Here is a 17061-nt window from a genome sequence, read left to right on the forward strand (position 1 = left end):
GGACAGAGCCCTGGCACTGCTGAGGAAGCTGTGGCAGCAAAGTTTGGAGTTGGCTCCCTGGGCTCAGCACAGCCAGGGATAACTGAGGTTATCCTGAGGTCCAGGATAACTGAGCTTCAATCCTTCCCAGAGTAATGAGAGCTGATCAAAGCACGGCCCCACCCAGGGAAACAGGTTTCAAAGCATGCACTGACCAATAAAACACGTTTTATTGGGAGTCCCCATGCCTCTTCAATGTTACCAGATTTTTCTCAGGCACGTGAGTGGATTTAGTCCCAAAGGAAACACCAAGCAGGAGGAGAGTTCAAAGACCTCAGGTACCGACTTAGCCCCATCCAAAAAGTTGCTGGGTGGTGAAAACCCCCAGAACAAACTGATCTGCCAGGACAAGTCTCTCTGAAATGTCACTGTTACCATGATTTGACATTTCTCATGGCTCTTGCTCTCCTGGCTGAGGCCATCTAACAAAGAGCAAGGCAGCCCAAACCTTTCCCAGGCCTTAGCTGAAAGCCAAAAGGAATTTCTCAGCATCATCTGAACAAACCATAGGATTGCAGAGCCATGCCAGCTCTCGGGCTCGTGCTCCCCTGTGACCTCCCCGTGTCAGGGGGTGGAGGATCCCCCAACTCCAGCCTCTGGAGGGCTCTGCCAATGCTGCTTCCCCTTCCCTCCCACTCCCTGCACTCGTGACACCATTTCCAAAGAAACCCAGCCAGGAGCCCACCACACCCACACGTCTCACCCAGGGACTGGTGACAGAGCCCAGGCACTGCCAGGCAGGGCCAGCACCCAGGGATGCTTCTCCAAAGCCTTTTAGGGGGTTGGGGCTCTCAGGGGCTGTGCTGCTCCCCAAACACACCACGGCCCCTCTCTCTTTCTGCTTTCCAGCACAAATTCTCAGCTCAGGGACACGGTGGGTGACACCAGTGATCCCCAGCCTTGGCTTATCACAGACTCCAACCCTTCAAATGACTGCTCCAGAGACAAGACAACATCTTATCCAACATGAAAATAAATGTCTTCACACAAAACAGTGGATTTTGGGGCAGCACCTTTAGTTTAGTGAGCCAGTGACCCCAGGCTGGCAAGCTGAGGCCTCCATGGACAGGTGAAGCTGGAACACATTCTCCATGCTGGACGTTACTGAGAGTTCAGTAGTTTTATTATTCTGTCTGGGCATGTGCCAAAAAAGTGCACTGAAATGGCAATATGTCATAATCTGGGCTTTTTGGGCATTGATCAAAAAAGATGATTTTTTTCCTAAGTCTCCAGAATTTTGAACAAACACAAGTGAAGCCTAATGAAAGCTCTCCAACATGCCTAAGTTCCACACAAATTACTTTATTCCATTATTTCAAGCCAAAAGGAATAAAAATGAACAAAGAACAAAAGGAACATTAAACCAAATACACTGTTGTAAGTGCAGAAAGACTCTTACCCTGACTGACCAATTCCAGCTCTAAAAGGCTTTCACTGCCCAATGGTAGAGATTCCTGGTAACTTATAAACAGATTATAATGCCTTTCAAAATAATGACGTGGGTCAGCTTCATTTTAAAAATTAAAGAAACAAAAAAGCTAAACTAAACCCAAGAGAAGGGCACTGGGCTGGTATTTTCCCATTTCATTCATCTAAAAGCAAAGGCATAGCCAGAGATTAGAGAAGCACCCAAAACAAAACTAAAACACTTGGGCAACACAGCTAAATTCAGAAATTGACTTCACCCAGCCCTTTTTACCACCACAAGCCTCAGGAAAACCCAGCACAGTGAACATGAACCACAGCTTGAACACAGCATTCCTGAGCTTAGGGGAAAAGAAAAAAAAAGAAAAAAAGAAGGCTAGACTGAGAAAATATTATGGGGAAAAAAAACCCAAAAAAAACCCCAACATAAGACACAGGACACACAATTGATGCCCTGACCCTAACGAGCTGCCCCGCTGCATCCCTGCCACACCAGCTGGGGGGAGCTGCTCTTTGGCTGGGATGCAGATTCAATGGATTTTCCTGAACCCTCTCCTGTTTGAAGTGATAGAGACCTCTCTCCAGGCAGGCAAAACCTTCCTCACCCTGCACTAGAAATGTGATTCATGGATACAGGGTAGAACCACAGGGATTTTAGTGCAATCCACACAAGCACAAAGCCTTTCCTGCCTGCTGCTGATTTCCTCCATGCCCGGGACAGAGAGCCCCGTGTGCAGCACCCAAATTCTGCAGCTATTTACTCTGGGGAAGGATTAGCAGGGTAATAAACAGACCCCGGTCATGCATGTTGAAAAATAACAATAAAAGAGTTAACACTGAAGTCAAACCGCCTCCCACCAACACTCCTCTCTGAGTAGGAAAATTTCTCAGTGCAGGCACTGAACTTGCCAAGGTCTTTTAATTCAGCTGGCAGGTCCCAGCAGCCCCTCTCGCCCACGATTGTGCTGCAGCCCAGGCACCGGGGCTGGACAAAAACCACCATCACATTAAACCTCCTTTGTTTCAAAAAGCCCCTTTCTCCTGCAGAAAGTAGCATTGAGCTGAACACAACTGCTGTGGGATTTTTATTTTTTAAATTTTTTTTTCCTTCTTGCCCCTCTGCTTACAGCCAGGGAGAAGGGCTGGCCAATTCCCAAGGACACCCAAAATAACCCCCAAAAAACCCCAAAAAACCAACCAAACAAACAAAAAAACCATAAAAATACCAACCAAAAAAACGGGAAAATTTCAGTATTTAAGTCAGAGGACAATGGAGGTGCGGGAACAAGTTTCCACTTTGAGCTGGAAGATGAAAATCCCGTTTCACGCCATTAGAGCAGCAGAGCTCTGGAACAGCTTTCCAGTGGGAGGCAGTGGGGGCAAGAGAGGGAAGAGCTGCGAGGCAGAGCCCACCAGCCCCAGGGGATGGGCAGAGCCTGGCAGGACCCGAGGGCTCCCTGCCTTCCCCAGAGGGGTTTTTAGGAGCAGAGGTTGGAGGGAGGGAGGGAGGAGAGGGCTGAGATCAAAGCGGTGCCCTCCTCATCCCTGAGCAAATCGAGGCATCCCCAGCGCTCAGGGGTTTCCCGGTAATCACCGCCCCCACTGGGTGACATCCAGGGATGGAAAAGCTTCACCTGCTGTAGAGCTGAGAAGGAAAAGGTGTTTACAGCCACCTCAGCCACCCTCAGGCTTTCAGATGCGCTGCTACACCAGAACACCAGAGCAGCTCTGTAGCACAAAGCTCCAATTCCAGGCTCCCCTCCAGCACAAACCTTCTGCTCTTCCCCCATCCTTCACCTCCTCCGGGCCTCAGGCACACAGGCCAATGTTAGCCGGGATCCATGTCCCAATAATCCATCCCAAATAAGAAAGATAAAATGATAACAAGCCATGTAAAGTGCTGCTGGAGGGTTTAAACTGCAGGATTGCTTTGATGGGATTTCCATTTCTGTCTTCAGAGCCTCTCTGTCCTCCTACAATGTAAAATAATTCTCACTCCATGGAAACACGAGCCTAAGTCATAGAAAAATAGAGTAAAGAGAGAAATACTCAAGGTCTTGTTATGCCCTGAGATAACCATCCGTCTCATGATGTGAGGAAAGATTGCCCGAGACAAAGAATCATTTAGAAAAAGAAAAGGCTGAACTGCCACATTAGTCTTGAAGAAAAAGAGATTATTCTAATGCACAGAGAGCCATTACACACCAGCAATTCAGTGACATTGCTCAGTTTGCACTTAAGACTGCATTTACCATGCTGTCCTCACTGGGAAAGCACAGCTTTAAACCCACAAAAAACATAACATCCAGGACACAGAAGGGTGTAATGACAGAGGACCCAAAGCCCCTTCTAATGACTTTAGCAGTGGCTCCTACCCCAGAATTCAGTCCCGAAGCTGTAACCAAGGCAGTCTCATTATGCATTACAGATGGATGACATTTTTTGCTACTGAAATATCTTTTACTCAAAACAACCTTGCATTTTTATAAAACCTTAAATTGCAAAGAAATTAATAAAAACCTAACTAGAAACCCCCCAAAAATTGCAAACACAAAAAACCTGCAAGTGAAAAATACAAACTCTCAGTTATTTTGCACTCTGATTTTCACTTTCTACTTCAGCATCCTTTCTGCGTTCCCAGCTGCCATGGCCAGGGCTCCTGTAACACTGTTCTCTCCACCTGAGACATCCCTGAAAATCTCTTTGAAAGCTCTGGTTTCGCACAAGAGATTGTTTTGTTTTGGGGTGGGGTTTTGTTGTTGTTGTTGGTTTTTTTTGGGGTTTTGGGGGGTATTTTTTTATTTTTGTTTTTGGGTGTGTTTTGTTGTTTTTTTGTTTGTTTTGGTGGGGGTTTTTTGGTTTTGTTTGTTTTGGTTTGGGGTGTTTTTTTGTTTTCATTTGTTTTTGTTTTGTTTTGGGTTTTGGGGTTTTTTGGGGGGGTTGTTTGTTTGGTTTTTTTTGCCAGACATATACACAGGTCCTGGGAAAGAAGACCCAGATCTGCCCTTCCTGAGCACCACACTCAACACCCCATTCCAGCCAGCTGCAAGTGTGCCCATCCTGTGCACAGAGCAGGGAAACACCTCTGGAACAGGGCAGCCTTGCAGGGCTTGGCCACTTCCACAACCCTCGGTCATGACTAAGTGGCCCAGCCCCAGGCAAGCAGCAGGTTGTGCCCAGATCTCCCCAAGCAGATGAGATGAAGTTTTTCACCCAGCCCAGGAGGAGAAGCCTCCCCTGATGCCCCAGGTCTGTCCCCACCTTTGGCTTTTGTACAGTCACAGCTCAGCCCAAGGATGCCAAGCTGAGAGCTCCACTGCCCCAGGGCTTTGTGACAGGACACAGAATACCTGGGACAAGCTGTGGCTTCAGGGCTCTGGCTACTGAGCCTCTCCCAAATGCCAACACAGTAACAAAAGAAAATAACCCTTTTTGACAGCAGGGAAGGAAAAAAACAAGCAAACTTTCACTGACCGGCTGGTTTGTCAAACAAATATTTCCAAAAGAAAAAGAAAACCCAGCTGGCTTCCAAATACACAAATTAAAGTGACTAACATCGAATTTTCCCCTGTCACATTTCCAGCCCATCCTGTTCTTTGTTGTGAGCATCCCTGAGCTAAATGTCTACCCCTCATCATGGACCCTGTACTAACAGGGTATTTCAGGGAAAGGCACTCACCCACCTGAGAAAGAGCAATACCAAATCCTGATCTTTGGCTTCCCCCCAGCTGTACCACATCAGCCCTACGGTGATACTCACATGAGGGAAAGCACAAGTCTGCCCTGCTTCCCTCACCTTCTGGTCATTCCTCACCCTCCCTCTTCTTTCCTTCTCACTTCATTTTCTCTGCTCTGGTACTTTTCTAGTGTCAGCTGCTTACCTGGTTCCAGCTGTCACCTTTATCTTTCTGTGCATCCCACTTCTCAGAAAGATTCTTGCACCCCTTTCTGGAGGCTCTCAGGATGCTTATCCTGCCTCTCCTGCATTACCTCATCCCCAGAAAGAGCTGGCCTGCCACACCTGCCCAGGATGAGTAACTGAACTCAGGCTGAATATTTTCTATACTCCCTTCAGACACAAGTTATTATCTTATGTTAGGTAGCCCAGGGCATCCCGAGTTTATTGTCACTCCCAGGCAGACGAGCACATTACAGCACCATGAATAGCTCTGATCTGCCAAAGAAACTGAAGCAAAGTAGTCACTAAAGAAATTGGGTTGATGATCAGGGAGAAGGTCCTAAGAAAGTAATGCCATGAGAGTTCAGAAGAGGCTGAATGATGTTAATATAGCACATTTTGACTTACAAAAGACACTGGCCCAAATTCTCCTCTCTGACTTTCAGATTCACTAAGACATCTCTGTATGCAAATGTCACCAAAACCAAAGTACGGTTTTGTTGTGTACCAGCCCTTTTGGTGCCTTTAATAACAACCTTCTTATCCTGATATGAACTATTTTATTGACCTACACCTCCATCTCCACCCCGGTGATGCTAAGAAACTTCCCATTTTGCCTGGGGGCTTTACGTTCTACACCCACCGGGTGGGGGAGAATCACCCTGCTGCTCTGAACGGCCCGGCTTTGTAAAGTTTTCTCCAGGAAGGAACAATTTGGGCAGACACCTACTCGGGGAGCCCAAGCTGTGCTCAGCAAGGCACCTCGGAGGTGGGCTGGTACAGTCAGACAGCAGATGGGTGGGAGCAGGCAGAGCAGCGCCGCGCTGCAAAGCGTTCACGCTATGCCGAAAGTTCTTTGTCCTTTCCAGCTGGGCACCGGAGGACACAACGCGTCTGAAAGTGAGCTGCAGTGTCCTGGGATGCAGATTAGGGATGTAAAACCGCTGGGAATGGTACAGGCTGGATGGCGGTATCCAATAGATCTTGACATCCTAAACAAATCAATAGCTGGGAAAATAGGGCTCAGCTGAAGTGGTGTTTTTTTTTCTTTAACCTATAGAATGACGGAGGCTGAGAAGGGCATCCTTTCTGTACACCTCCTCAGGGCCATCCTCCTCAAGCAAATTTAGGTTTTTCTGTATGGTGATTTTTTTTTCTTATTAAAAATAGCAAAGTTACTTGCTCTGCAATTTTTCTAAGGTTGTTCTCAAAGACAGATCCCACCACGCCATGCAGACTCTGCTCAGCAACAGCATCACGGCCCGACTCCAAAAATTCACCATCCAGAGAGGGAAGAAGACATTCCCAGCGCAGCTTTTCTCCCCTCCGCACACGAAGGCGTCCACAGCCACTCCAGCCCCGCTCCCTGCGCAGCTCAGCACCCATCGATGGCAGCCGGGCAAAGGTTGTCGGGCAGGATGTCCGCAGCGCTGCCTGCGGTTGTCTCCATGTGTTTGCTCGCTGACAGGGCAGCAGCAGCCGAGGGGACACGGGGGACACGCCGCCCCCGCAGCGCGGGGCGCCCCGGCAGAGCCCCCCCGCCCCGGCCGCGCTGCAGCCCGCGGGGACCCGCCGGGATGACATCAGCGCTCACGGCCGGCCGAGGAGCCGCGCCGGGCCGGGGGAAACTGGGGAAACCTCGGCCGGGGCCGGTCCGCGGGGACCGCGGCAGCGCAGCGCATCCCTCCGCCAGCCCCGGAGCATCCCCGCGGCATCCCCCCGCCGTGGGGAGGGGGCTCGGGCACACCCTCGGAGAGGCGCAACCCGGAGAGGGCAGAGCCCGGCGCCCCGGCGCTGCCGTGCCATGCCGTGCCAAGCTATGCCGTGCCGTGCCGTGCCGTGCCAAGCTATGCCGTGCCTTGCGGTGCGGACAGGTGCAGGTGCAGCCGCCGCCCGCACCCCCCGCCTCCCCTGCCCTTACCCGGCGCGGCGCAGTCGGCGCACGCCGCGTTCCCCGGCCGCTGGAGCAGCTCCACCAGCGCCTTCCTGCTCCTCTCCTTCGCCATGGGGGCGGCGGGCGGCTCGGCGGGGCTGCGCTGGCTCCGCCGCGCTACGGCAGCCTCATGGCGCGGGCGGGGGGCGCTGGCGAGGCGGGCGGCGCCCGGGCGGCTCCATTCGGCCCCGCTCGCCCCGCGCACGCCGAACGCGCCTCCGGCCGCCGGGAGCGCCGCGCCGGGGCGGTGCTGCCCTGCCCTGCCTGCCCTGCCTGCCCTGCCCGCCCCGGGAGCCTCCCGCCCGCCGCTGCCGGTGCCGCCGGTGCCGCCGGTGCCGCTCCCCGCGCCGCTCGCCCGCGACCTCCAGCGGCAGCGCGCCGCCGGGGCGGCCCCAACCCCCGAGCGGGGACCCCGACCTTCGGGCATCCCGTCCCGCTGGGTGTCCCCGGCACCCAGGGGTGCCTGTCCTGGTTTAACTCGCCCCCGCGGAGGGGACGCTGGAGCCGGTGCGGCAGGCGCAGGTGGGAGCCGAGAGTCTTCACCTGTGGGAGGTGGTGGCTGCAGCAACCCCAGCCCTCACTGGCCAGGGCCTTGTCACTCACGCACCTTGGCAGGCTCATGAGCAGCACGTTTGGGATGCCCCTCTAACATCAGCAGCTTTGGGGGTGCTTGTGAGGGTTTCTCTAGTAGCCCCACGAACTCCAAAACACTCCTCCTTCACTGCTGTCCTTGCACATCACCACCAGCTTCCGTGTCTGTGTCTTGGCAGGACTGTCCTCCAAGTGTCTTCCCACGTTTTTCACACCTCCATAGTGTCAGGGGAGTATCAGGGGGAGAAAACATCCCTGTGTCATTATGGCTGTGCATGTCATGCCATCTATGGGCTAAGACTCCTTGTTTTGCCAGCCAAAGACTAAAGTGTCCCTCAGGAGCAGGATGTGGGAAGCTTTTGGCCAAGGAAGGGTTCAGAGCTGCGCCTCCTTAGCCCCTGCTGAAACCTTCTTCTCATGTATGGGTCACCCTTGATGCTGCTGTGTCCTGTTTGTGGTTCACACACCTCTGCTTACAAAAACAAAATTGGTTTTGCAAAGCAAGTCCCCATTTAAATCATCCAACTGTGCTTCCTCCAACAAAGCAGAGCCCTCCTGCAAGCTCAGCTCATGCCATTCATGCTGCCCATGAGATTCAGGGTGTGCACGAGCATCTGCAGGAGGAGCTTCCTGGAAAACTTCACAACCAAACCACCATCTTGATCCTGCAAATGTGAGGATGTGAGCAGGTTCCTGAGAACACTTTGTGGGAGAAAACAGCCCCTTAAATACAGGCAGAGTCATGGCCTGGTACATTTGCAATGCTCCCTTTGCCTGGAATACATTTTTCTAAATGACCTTTGCATTTGTGCTGCCAGACAGGTGACTGTGTCCAGGTTTATTTCTGACTGTTTCAAACTGATGCTGGACTGTTCCTTGCTGACTCAACCCAGTATCGTGCTGGGCTTGCTGGTTTTACACACATAGCTTGATAATGCCTGGAAACTCCCCTCCCACCCTAACCAAAGGCATAATCCTCCTCACAGACCTTTTGTGGGGAAACCGAGCTGCTGCGTCCAGACCCTCACCTTCTTCAGCCTCTGAGTCCTAACACTTCCCTGGAGCACTGGCTCCTAACACCCTCAGAGTGAAACCAGCCCAGCAGAGGACCTTAACCCTCACACCTGTGCTGTGTTCAAGCTTGGCAGTGCAAATGCTACAGGATCAGAGCTTTACCTAAGCCCAGGTTAGGCCAGGGTCTCATTTGCACTTTGGCTGTTCCAGAAGAGGCGTTTGCTGAATGCTTCATGCAATAGCCAGGGTGCAGCACATCATCATGAACTTACCACGGGCTGGGGGCAGGGAGGGGGTTTGGGTTGAAAGTCTCTGTTTAGCTTTCCATTAAGACTTATTGATTCTCTTAATTTTTTGTTCTCCTTGTTGCTAGGCAATTCCTCGCTCTCCTCCGCGTGCTGGAAGCCAGGGCCGCAGACAGAAATTTATATCTTGTAATAAAATCAAATAAAACAGAGCCTGTTGTCAATGATGAGAGGGGAGAGTTTCATAAAGAACAGGAGGAGCAGGAGAGCAGGGCCAGCAAGGGTCGATCAGCAGCATCCTCAGCATTTCAGTCTCACCACAATTACTCCAGACTTCACACAGGAAACAAACAGCCCACGTGGGTGGAGGGGATGTGGAGAGACAGGGAGAAAAGTTGGAACTAAATGAGCCAGAAACGAAGATAAACTTTTATTCAGTGGAAAATCAAAGGCTTGAGCTGAGCTCACACATACAGGGGTATCTCTGTAAATTTACTCCTGGTTTATCCAAGGTTAAGAGGTTGGGTATTGCCCAGTGTTGGTTGGCACAGTGCTGATCCAGGGCAGGCACTGAGGTTCTCCTGATGGACATTGACTCCTGAGGATTGTGATTTCTGTCGTAGACCAGGGACTGCATTTGAGTTTATATCTCACATGGGGTAAAGAGCAAAGGTTGCCCCTGCAGGGCTGGTGGAGGCTGATGGGCACCACTGCTCAGGCTTGTCCATGTCACACTGTTCCCTCCTCTGAGTTTTGCCCCACACTTTTCCTGTGGGTAGCACCTCCCAGGGAATGCCTAAAGGAATTTACTCCTACTTCTTGCAAAATCTCTGACCAAACTCTCTGGAGATGAGCTGTCGCTGTCAATGCATCACCCTCATTCAGATGCTTCCTGTCTCTCCTCTGCTAAGTGACTTAGAGGTCTGACATAAATTTATATCCATATGTATGTAAATGCTCACATATTTATGTGTAAGATGTGTTTGTTTGTAAACACACACACTTTTAACTCAGTCTTTTCTGAATCACAAGGTTGTTGCCTTAGAAACAGAGGTTATTAATGTGATCTCCTGAGGTGCTAAGCACAGTGGCAGCAAGGGCAGCCTCTGGAAATGCCAGACACTGAGGTCAGGGCAAAGAACACTCAGAAATTCCTAGAAACCCTTCCATCATCTTTGTGGTGACGCCCTGAAAATGCACAGACATATCTGCACCATATCAGCTCCTTCCACCACGAGACTGCCTTTTGTTCGGGAGGAGCTGTTTACACCGGGGTTCAGTTAATTCCCAGCCCTAGCCCTGGGATGGCTAAATCAATGTCAGAGCAGTGCAAGTGCAAGGGTGTTAAACACCACCCTCGGTGTGACCCGGGAGCACTCAGTGCAGGCGGGGCAGCATCACAAACCCCTGCGTGAACAGCAGACCTGAGCAGAAATATCAATAATTCATGCCAAGGCAACTGCATTCAAGCAAAACTGTGGAGCAGCAGATACACCAGGCAGGATTGCATCGGCTTCCTCAGCTCCACAGGGGAGGCAGCTCCTGCAGCTGGAGGTTTGTGTGAACGAGCTGCAGCGCTGGCACCCGCACCTACAGTAAAGCAGCTCCGTTTCCGTTGCAGTATTGGTTTCCTGTTCAAAAGAAAAAGAAAAAAAAAAAAAAAAAAAAAGTAAGAAACCAATCCTAGAGGTTTTTCTTTTAAAAAAGAAAGAGTTTTCTGGGTTATCCAGTTGAATCACGAGTGGGTATAGCTGGGAGGGAGGAATGTCACAGAGCAGAGGGCTCAGACCAGTGCAGTTTAAAAACGCTTGAACCAAAAATCCAATACTGATGCCAACTTTCTCTTCTTTTGAGCAAATTGCTGTATGGAGCCTGTGGGGTTGTTTTTGTGTGGAACAGGGAAAAGCACACTCAGCATCTGTGTGGTTAGGATGTGTGGATCCAGTTGAAGAGGATGATGCAGGAGAAAGTGATGTGAGGGTGGAAAAAGGACTGTGATGTCCTGTGTCTGCAGAGCTGCTCTGCACCTGCAGCAGCCCTTCAAGAAGGCAAAGTGTTTGTGCAGCTCTGAAAGTGTCCCACTGCAGAGTGATCTGCAGATCAGGGTTTTTTTCCATTTGCACAGTGGTTAATTCTATTGCAGCCCAGTGTTACCAGAGTGAAAAAAAGAGGAGTCCTTTGCTCCCATGATTTAACAGTCACGCAGTTGCCAGCATGCAAACCAGACCACAGAGATCCTCTGGAGGGAAGCAGAACTGGCGAGAATGAGGACAAGGGCAGGGGTGTGGTGTCAGACCAAAATCTCTTTTTTTAGATTTCTGCAACACCCTAGAGCTGATCACTGCTCTCTCACAGCCGTGCTGCCACAAAACTTCTCCAGCCACCAGCCCCTCGTGTGCTCAGGACATGTTTCAGTTTCTTTTCTGCTGCCTCTGGCCAGCAGTGGGCTGGTTCAGGGGCCAGCACATGATTGCAGGGGCTGCTCAGACAGCACGATTGGGAGCCAAAATTCCTCTAAGAGAGAAAGACAAGGGGTAATTGATGGCTTGGAGGTGTTGGGTATTTGTATGTCTGCTCCAGGACACCTGGGGAAACGTCAGTGTAAGAGAAAGAGCTCTGCAGCAGTCCTGTTGTTGCACCAAACCCATTTCCTATGCTGTGAAATATGACATGGAGGGGGCAGCTGAGGGAATTGGCTGCATGGCAGCTGCAGGGAACCAGCTGGAGCTATGCTGATTTCCACTGTCCATTGACAGGATCTTTGTGCACAGGAGATGAAATTAGTCCAAGGAAGTCAACAGTGCACCTATGTCTGTGTTAGACCACTGCTTTTAGCATTTATCCTAATTGAGAGACTTCGGCCTGTGGAATCTCTGTATGAAGAAAGCCAAGATGTGTGTGATGACACTCATACATCAGGGGATCAGCTCCTCTGAAAAAAGTCAAAGTGATTATCCAGAGCAGGACGTCATCAGTTCAGTCTGAGTCAGAGACACAGCAGGACAGCACTTACCATGGAAATTGCTTTTGCTCAGTTCCAATAATTTCATCTCTTCCTGGCTCAAATGGCTCATCCTTCCAGGAACAGCCTGGAGACGTTCTAGCAGGAGACTGAGCTGTGTGATGTCACAGGGTGGAGGCTGAGGTGACCCACCCACCTGCTGCCAGCCCTGGGAACCAGGGACACAGAGCAAAGACGAGGGTGGAGATCCACAGCACAGAGGGGCTAAAGCCCAGCACTTCACTCCTGGTCTGGAAGTCTCTGCAGCAGAGCCTGAATCCTTCAGAATAAAAAAAGAAAAATCATTTTTAAAGGGCACAGAAGAAGAGAGAAAGCAGTGCCATTGTCGGCCCCAGTGGTCAGTCTCGTGTCACAGACTGCTGCCTTCAGCTGCTGGGCAGAGAGCACATCCCCTTCTGTAGCACTGCTCAGCTGTGATTTGAATAAAGCAGCAGATGGGAACAAAACTGTGGTTTTTCTCTAGAAAGAGATTAAAAATGATGGTCTGAAGAGAGCTGCTAAACAGTTGGAGATGGTAATTCAGCCTCCCCCCAATTAACTTTGTCCACAGAAAGTTGAGGGCCATGTCCTACCCTTCCTCTGGCTGCTGGAGGTATTGTTTGGATGCCACTGTATGCCTCCTAAAAGCTCCCACAACATCGAGATACAGAGCATGCTGCTCATTTATCTGTTTATTTCAGTATGCTTTGCCAAAGAAAAATCAGCAAAGAATTAATTAACAGCAATTATTTCTAGCAACAACAGAGCAGCCCTGCTCCATAAGCCATGAAAACAACATCATGAGACCCCCGTGGCCAAAAAGCCTTTCTAAACAGGTGCAAAAATAAACAATTTTATAGTGGGGTATAAAAAGAGCCCCAGCCAGGCTGGGGGATGGCAGGAGAGCAGCCATTTCAATGGCTGAGTCGGAGCACTCACCCAGGTGACTTTTGTGAAGGAGCCTTAATAAACAAACCAGAGCAGAAGCACCAGCCTGAGCAAAAGACCCAGCAGGACCAGGTTATTGCTGCCATGGAGGGTTTAGTACACCCATCACCCTGTGTTATTAGTGCTGCTGAGGTGATTTACTGTCCCAGTCAGTCTGGCCGATTAGAGTTGTGATCTAAAGTACAGCCAGCTCCAGTTTCTGTGATAAACATCACCCCCCTGCCTGTTACTTGCTAAAATAAGCTGAAATAAAGCCATCAATCCAAACATCTCTCTGCTCAAATGAGTCCTTCTAGCTGGCACCAGCACACCTGCAAGTCTCCTGCCATGCCTGCTAAAAGGATGGAGGTAGATGTTCCAGACACGCTCTCATTTTTCACCTACCTGGTTCTTTTTCAGCAGCCAGTGAACTCAGCATCTCAGTCCCTTCGACCAGAGCTTGCACCTCCTGTCAGCACAGCCCTGTGGTGACCCAGTTCCTGTGACACCTCTGTGCTGGCCCTGCAGAGCCTGACATCTCCCCTCACACAAGGGCAGGGTGCACCTCCTGCCAGAGATGTTCCCCTCCCTGCTGCATCCCAGCTGTTGGCAGGGGACAGTCCCTGTTTTCCACCAGACTCTGCAGCACAGTTTGGGGACAGGGGAGACTAAACTAAACCCCACACTCCAGCCAGCTGTACCACTGCTGTCTGTGCACACAGACTGCCCTGACCCGTGGCACTGCCTCTGCTCTCCCATGTGCAGCTCCTGCTCTGGGATTGGGCTGCATGCACCCAGTACACCCACACCTCTGCATCAGACACAAATTGGGAAGCACAGGGAAGGGGGACAGATTTGTGCTGCCTTAGCAACCACTCCGAGCATGCACAGGAACAGGGGAGATGTGCCAAACACCAGGCACACCCCAGAGCCTGTGCTGGGTGGTGAGGACAAGGCTGAGACAACCTGCTTAATCCAGGGTTGAAGCCAGCACTACTTAACTCTCACCCCCACACTAAAGAGCAAAAGCCAAGGGGGGCAACCTCAGCCCCCAGCAAGCAGCCAGCCTCCTTACACCCCTGGGATTTCCTACTTGGTGCTTCTCATGGGGCCTGAAGGCTCATTTATCAGTGGGGGGTTTGCTCCTGCCTGGTTCAGCATCCTGAATTACCAGCAATTTTCTCAGCATTGATCTGATCTGCAGCTTCTCTGCAATCCTGAGTGGCAGCAGGATTTTTTTTTCCCAGTCTGGGTCTGCCTGCCCAAACCCTGACTTCCTCAGTGTGATGAAATTCTTTTCCATCCACCCAGCCCTGCTACCTGGGGCCATCAGTGCAACCCAGAGGGGAAGAGCCCTCGGTGGATTGGCAGCAGATGGCTGCAGCACACAGCATCACATCAAACCCTCAGGGCCACCCTGGTGTCCCAGATTCAGTAGTGCCATCCTTCTCCTGCCTTGCCCACGAAGGAGAGATGCTTCCAGACCCTGCTGAAAACCAAAGCACGGTTTAAAAACAGAGAAATGTAAATTGAGCAGACACGACGGGGTCTGACTCCCTCGTAGAGCTCCCCTCCCACGCTGCTGCCTTCCCACGTGCTCCCCTTGCTCAGCAGCTCTGCAAGCAGCACCAGAACTGGGTGTGTGAGCAGGTTCTTGCTGAGCAGGGCTTGCTAGCAGCAAGAAAACTAGAAATCCTCCAGAAAACCGAGCTGTCATCTCCCCTGAGGTTACTAAAATAGGCAAAGGACTCAGCTGCCCAAAGGGGCTGCAAAGCACCCCCACCACCTGCTTTATAAACCCATCAAGGTGAAGCCTGGGTCATTCTGTCTCCTTGCTCTCTTTACCTCCCTGCTCTGTCTTTGCCAGGCTGCTTTCCACCACTGCTCCTATCTGAGTTTATCATAATTCATAAGGACCTGGACAGAAAGCCATGCACAATACAAGGTGGTTTATGGTGCTGCTCACTGCCAGGACTCGTGGCCAGATGGAGCCCAACATCCCTGCCTCACTCTGTGTGGGAAGGGCTGCTTGTGCAGCCATCCCACTGCAGCTGGGGAAATTTGGGAATCCCACTGGAGGTGGGGAAATGTGGGACACCAAGGGCTGGGCTCAGCCCACCAGCTTTGATCAGCTGAGCTGTTTTACCTCACAGAGAACCGTGGCCTTTGTTGGGCTATTTGGTGAACGCCAGCTTGTCATTCAGCCAAGCCCTGCAGGGATCAGCAGGAGTAAGATTAATGCACCTGCTAATGAAAATCCCAAAATCTCCTGGATAATGAGAGAGAGCACGAGCATCAAAACCTGTAGGGAGAGACATAAAAACCTGTCCCTGTCTCATCATCAGTTTCAGGAAACAAAAAATGGATCAAGTCCCCTGCACACACTCATTGGACTTCTAGGTGACTTTCTATGAAGCTCCTATTTTGAGCAGTGATCAATTATGCATTTCAAGCCATATGGCACCTTCATTCCAGAAGGAAGGCATTTTGAAATCTGTAAGCTAGAGATTCTGCTGCATCCTGACAAAAATGCAACTTTGCTTTGTTACTCACAGAAGCAGAACCATTAAGAAAAAGAAAATAAAAACAGGGTAAGTTTAATCAGATGTCCAGTTTTCATTGAAATATCCTTGAAAAGGAAATATACCCTTGTATGTGCACTTCCAGTCTTTTTTAAAATTAATCTGAGTCAGAGCTTTGATTTTTGTGAGAAACTTGATATAATATATAACATTCCCAATTTAGCAGAAGGATCTCTTCCAGCATGGATCTCCTCCAGGCACAAATGCACTGAAGTCCTCTGGATAGATCTGCTACAGACATGACAGCAGCCCTGCACACTAGCAGGAGTATCATTCCCATCCCAGGAATTATGGACGAGAAATGTAGAAAAATACTGCTCTCCAGTGGAGCCAGAACATCCAAGGCACTTCTCAGAGCAGCAACAAGTGATGCTTCAGACATTTTTTATGTGGCAGCAGGCTGTTCCTTCTCTCATAGCCTCCCACAACCCAGGTTTCGTTCCAGAGGATCAGTGAAAATGGTGTTGCCTCTCAGCTCTCTGCTTGGCATGAGACAATAATGAGATGAAGTTTAAGAGGTGCTTTAACTCGTTGCCCCTCACCTGGTTCAGCCAAAACCAAAGGCAGCAATAAGTAAAAGCTGTTTTGATTGCTGCCTCAAAGGGCAAATAAGCACCAGTAACAATGTTCTCCCAAGGGAACCAAGCTGGTGACCCCTGAGCATCAGTGTAATACCCAGCCACAAGGAATTCCTTGGATTTGAAGCCAGCGGGACAAACTGGGGAGAATGCTCTGGGGAAGGACCAAGCATGAAGGTCAGCAGCCACACCCACTGGCTGCTCTCACTGCTCACAGCCCCCAACACTCACCCCGGGGTGCTGACAGCCGTGACCCTCCTGCCATGCCAGGTATGTCCTTGCAGGTGGCAGATGCAGCACCAATCCCTCCCCAGCACCGAGGCACGGCCTCACTGTGCTCCTGCAAAGGACTTTGGACCATGGCCTATTTCCAGAGCGAGTGTGGGAGGTTCTCTTTGTGTAGGCTTTTCAGTGAAAGCACACCCAGAGCTCTGGAAATGTTTATGAAACCCTTTCTTCCTGGTTCTGCAGGTTTTTGTAGTTGTTTGGAGAGATACACCTAGAGCTCAAGGTCTCCCAGGAAGATGTAATGATGGTTAACTCGCAGCAATGTTCTCTCTGTAAATAACTGCTGTGATCAAGGTTAAGCTCTTTGTGGTTGAGTGGATTTTAATCTGAGTAAAGAATGTGTGGGCAAAGCTCCGCTGATCCAGAGCCCTCCGGGGACTCCCTGGGACCGATCCCAAGCAGCTGGGTGCCTCATTAGGGTGTGAATGAGACTTTGCTGCAGAAAAGGCAATTGCAAATCCCTGGCTTATTGATTTCTATTGCGATGGTAACAGCTCATATAGATCTTCAACACAGTCACCACCTCCTCCTGCTTCGGGC

At 50.7% G+C, this 17061-nt stretch overlaps 1 protein-coding gene across 2 annotated transcripts in view; it reads right to left on the reverse strand.

The window, feature by feature from the left end:
* The window catches only part of ADAP1 (ArfGAP with dual PH domains 1), a 49853-nt gene extending 42274 nt beyond the window's left edge, over positions 1-7579 (reverse strand). For both annotated transcript variants that reach the window (XM_063414508.1, XM_063414507.1), the window contains exon 1: positions 7284-7579. In XM_063414508.1, coding sequence (XP_063270578.1) covers positions 7284-7368 — 85 coding nt within the window. In that variant the 5' untranslated portion in view covers positions 7369-7579. The remainder of the gene's footprint in view (positions 1-7283) is intronic.
* Positions 7580-17061: the final 9482 nt, after the last annotated feature.

This window comes from Prinia subflava, chromosome 17 (genome assembly GCF_021018805.1).
Source record: "Prinia subflava isolate CZ2003 ecotype Zambia chromosome 17, Cam_Psub_1.2, whole genome shotgun sequence".
NCBI lineage: Eukaryota > Metazoa > Chordata > Aves > Passeriformes > Cisticolidae > Prinia > Prinia subflava.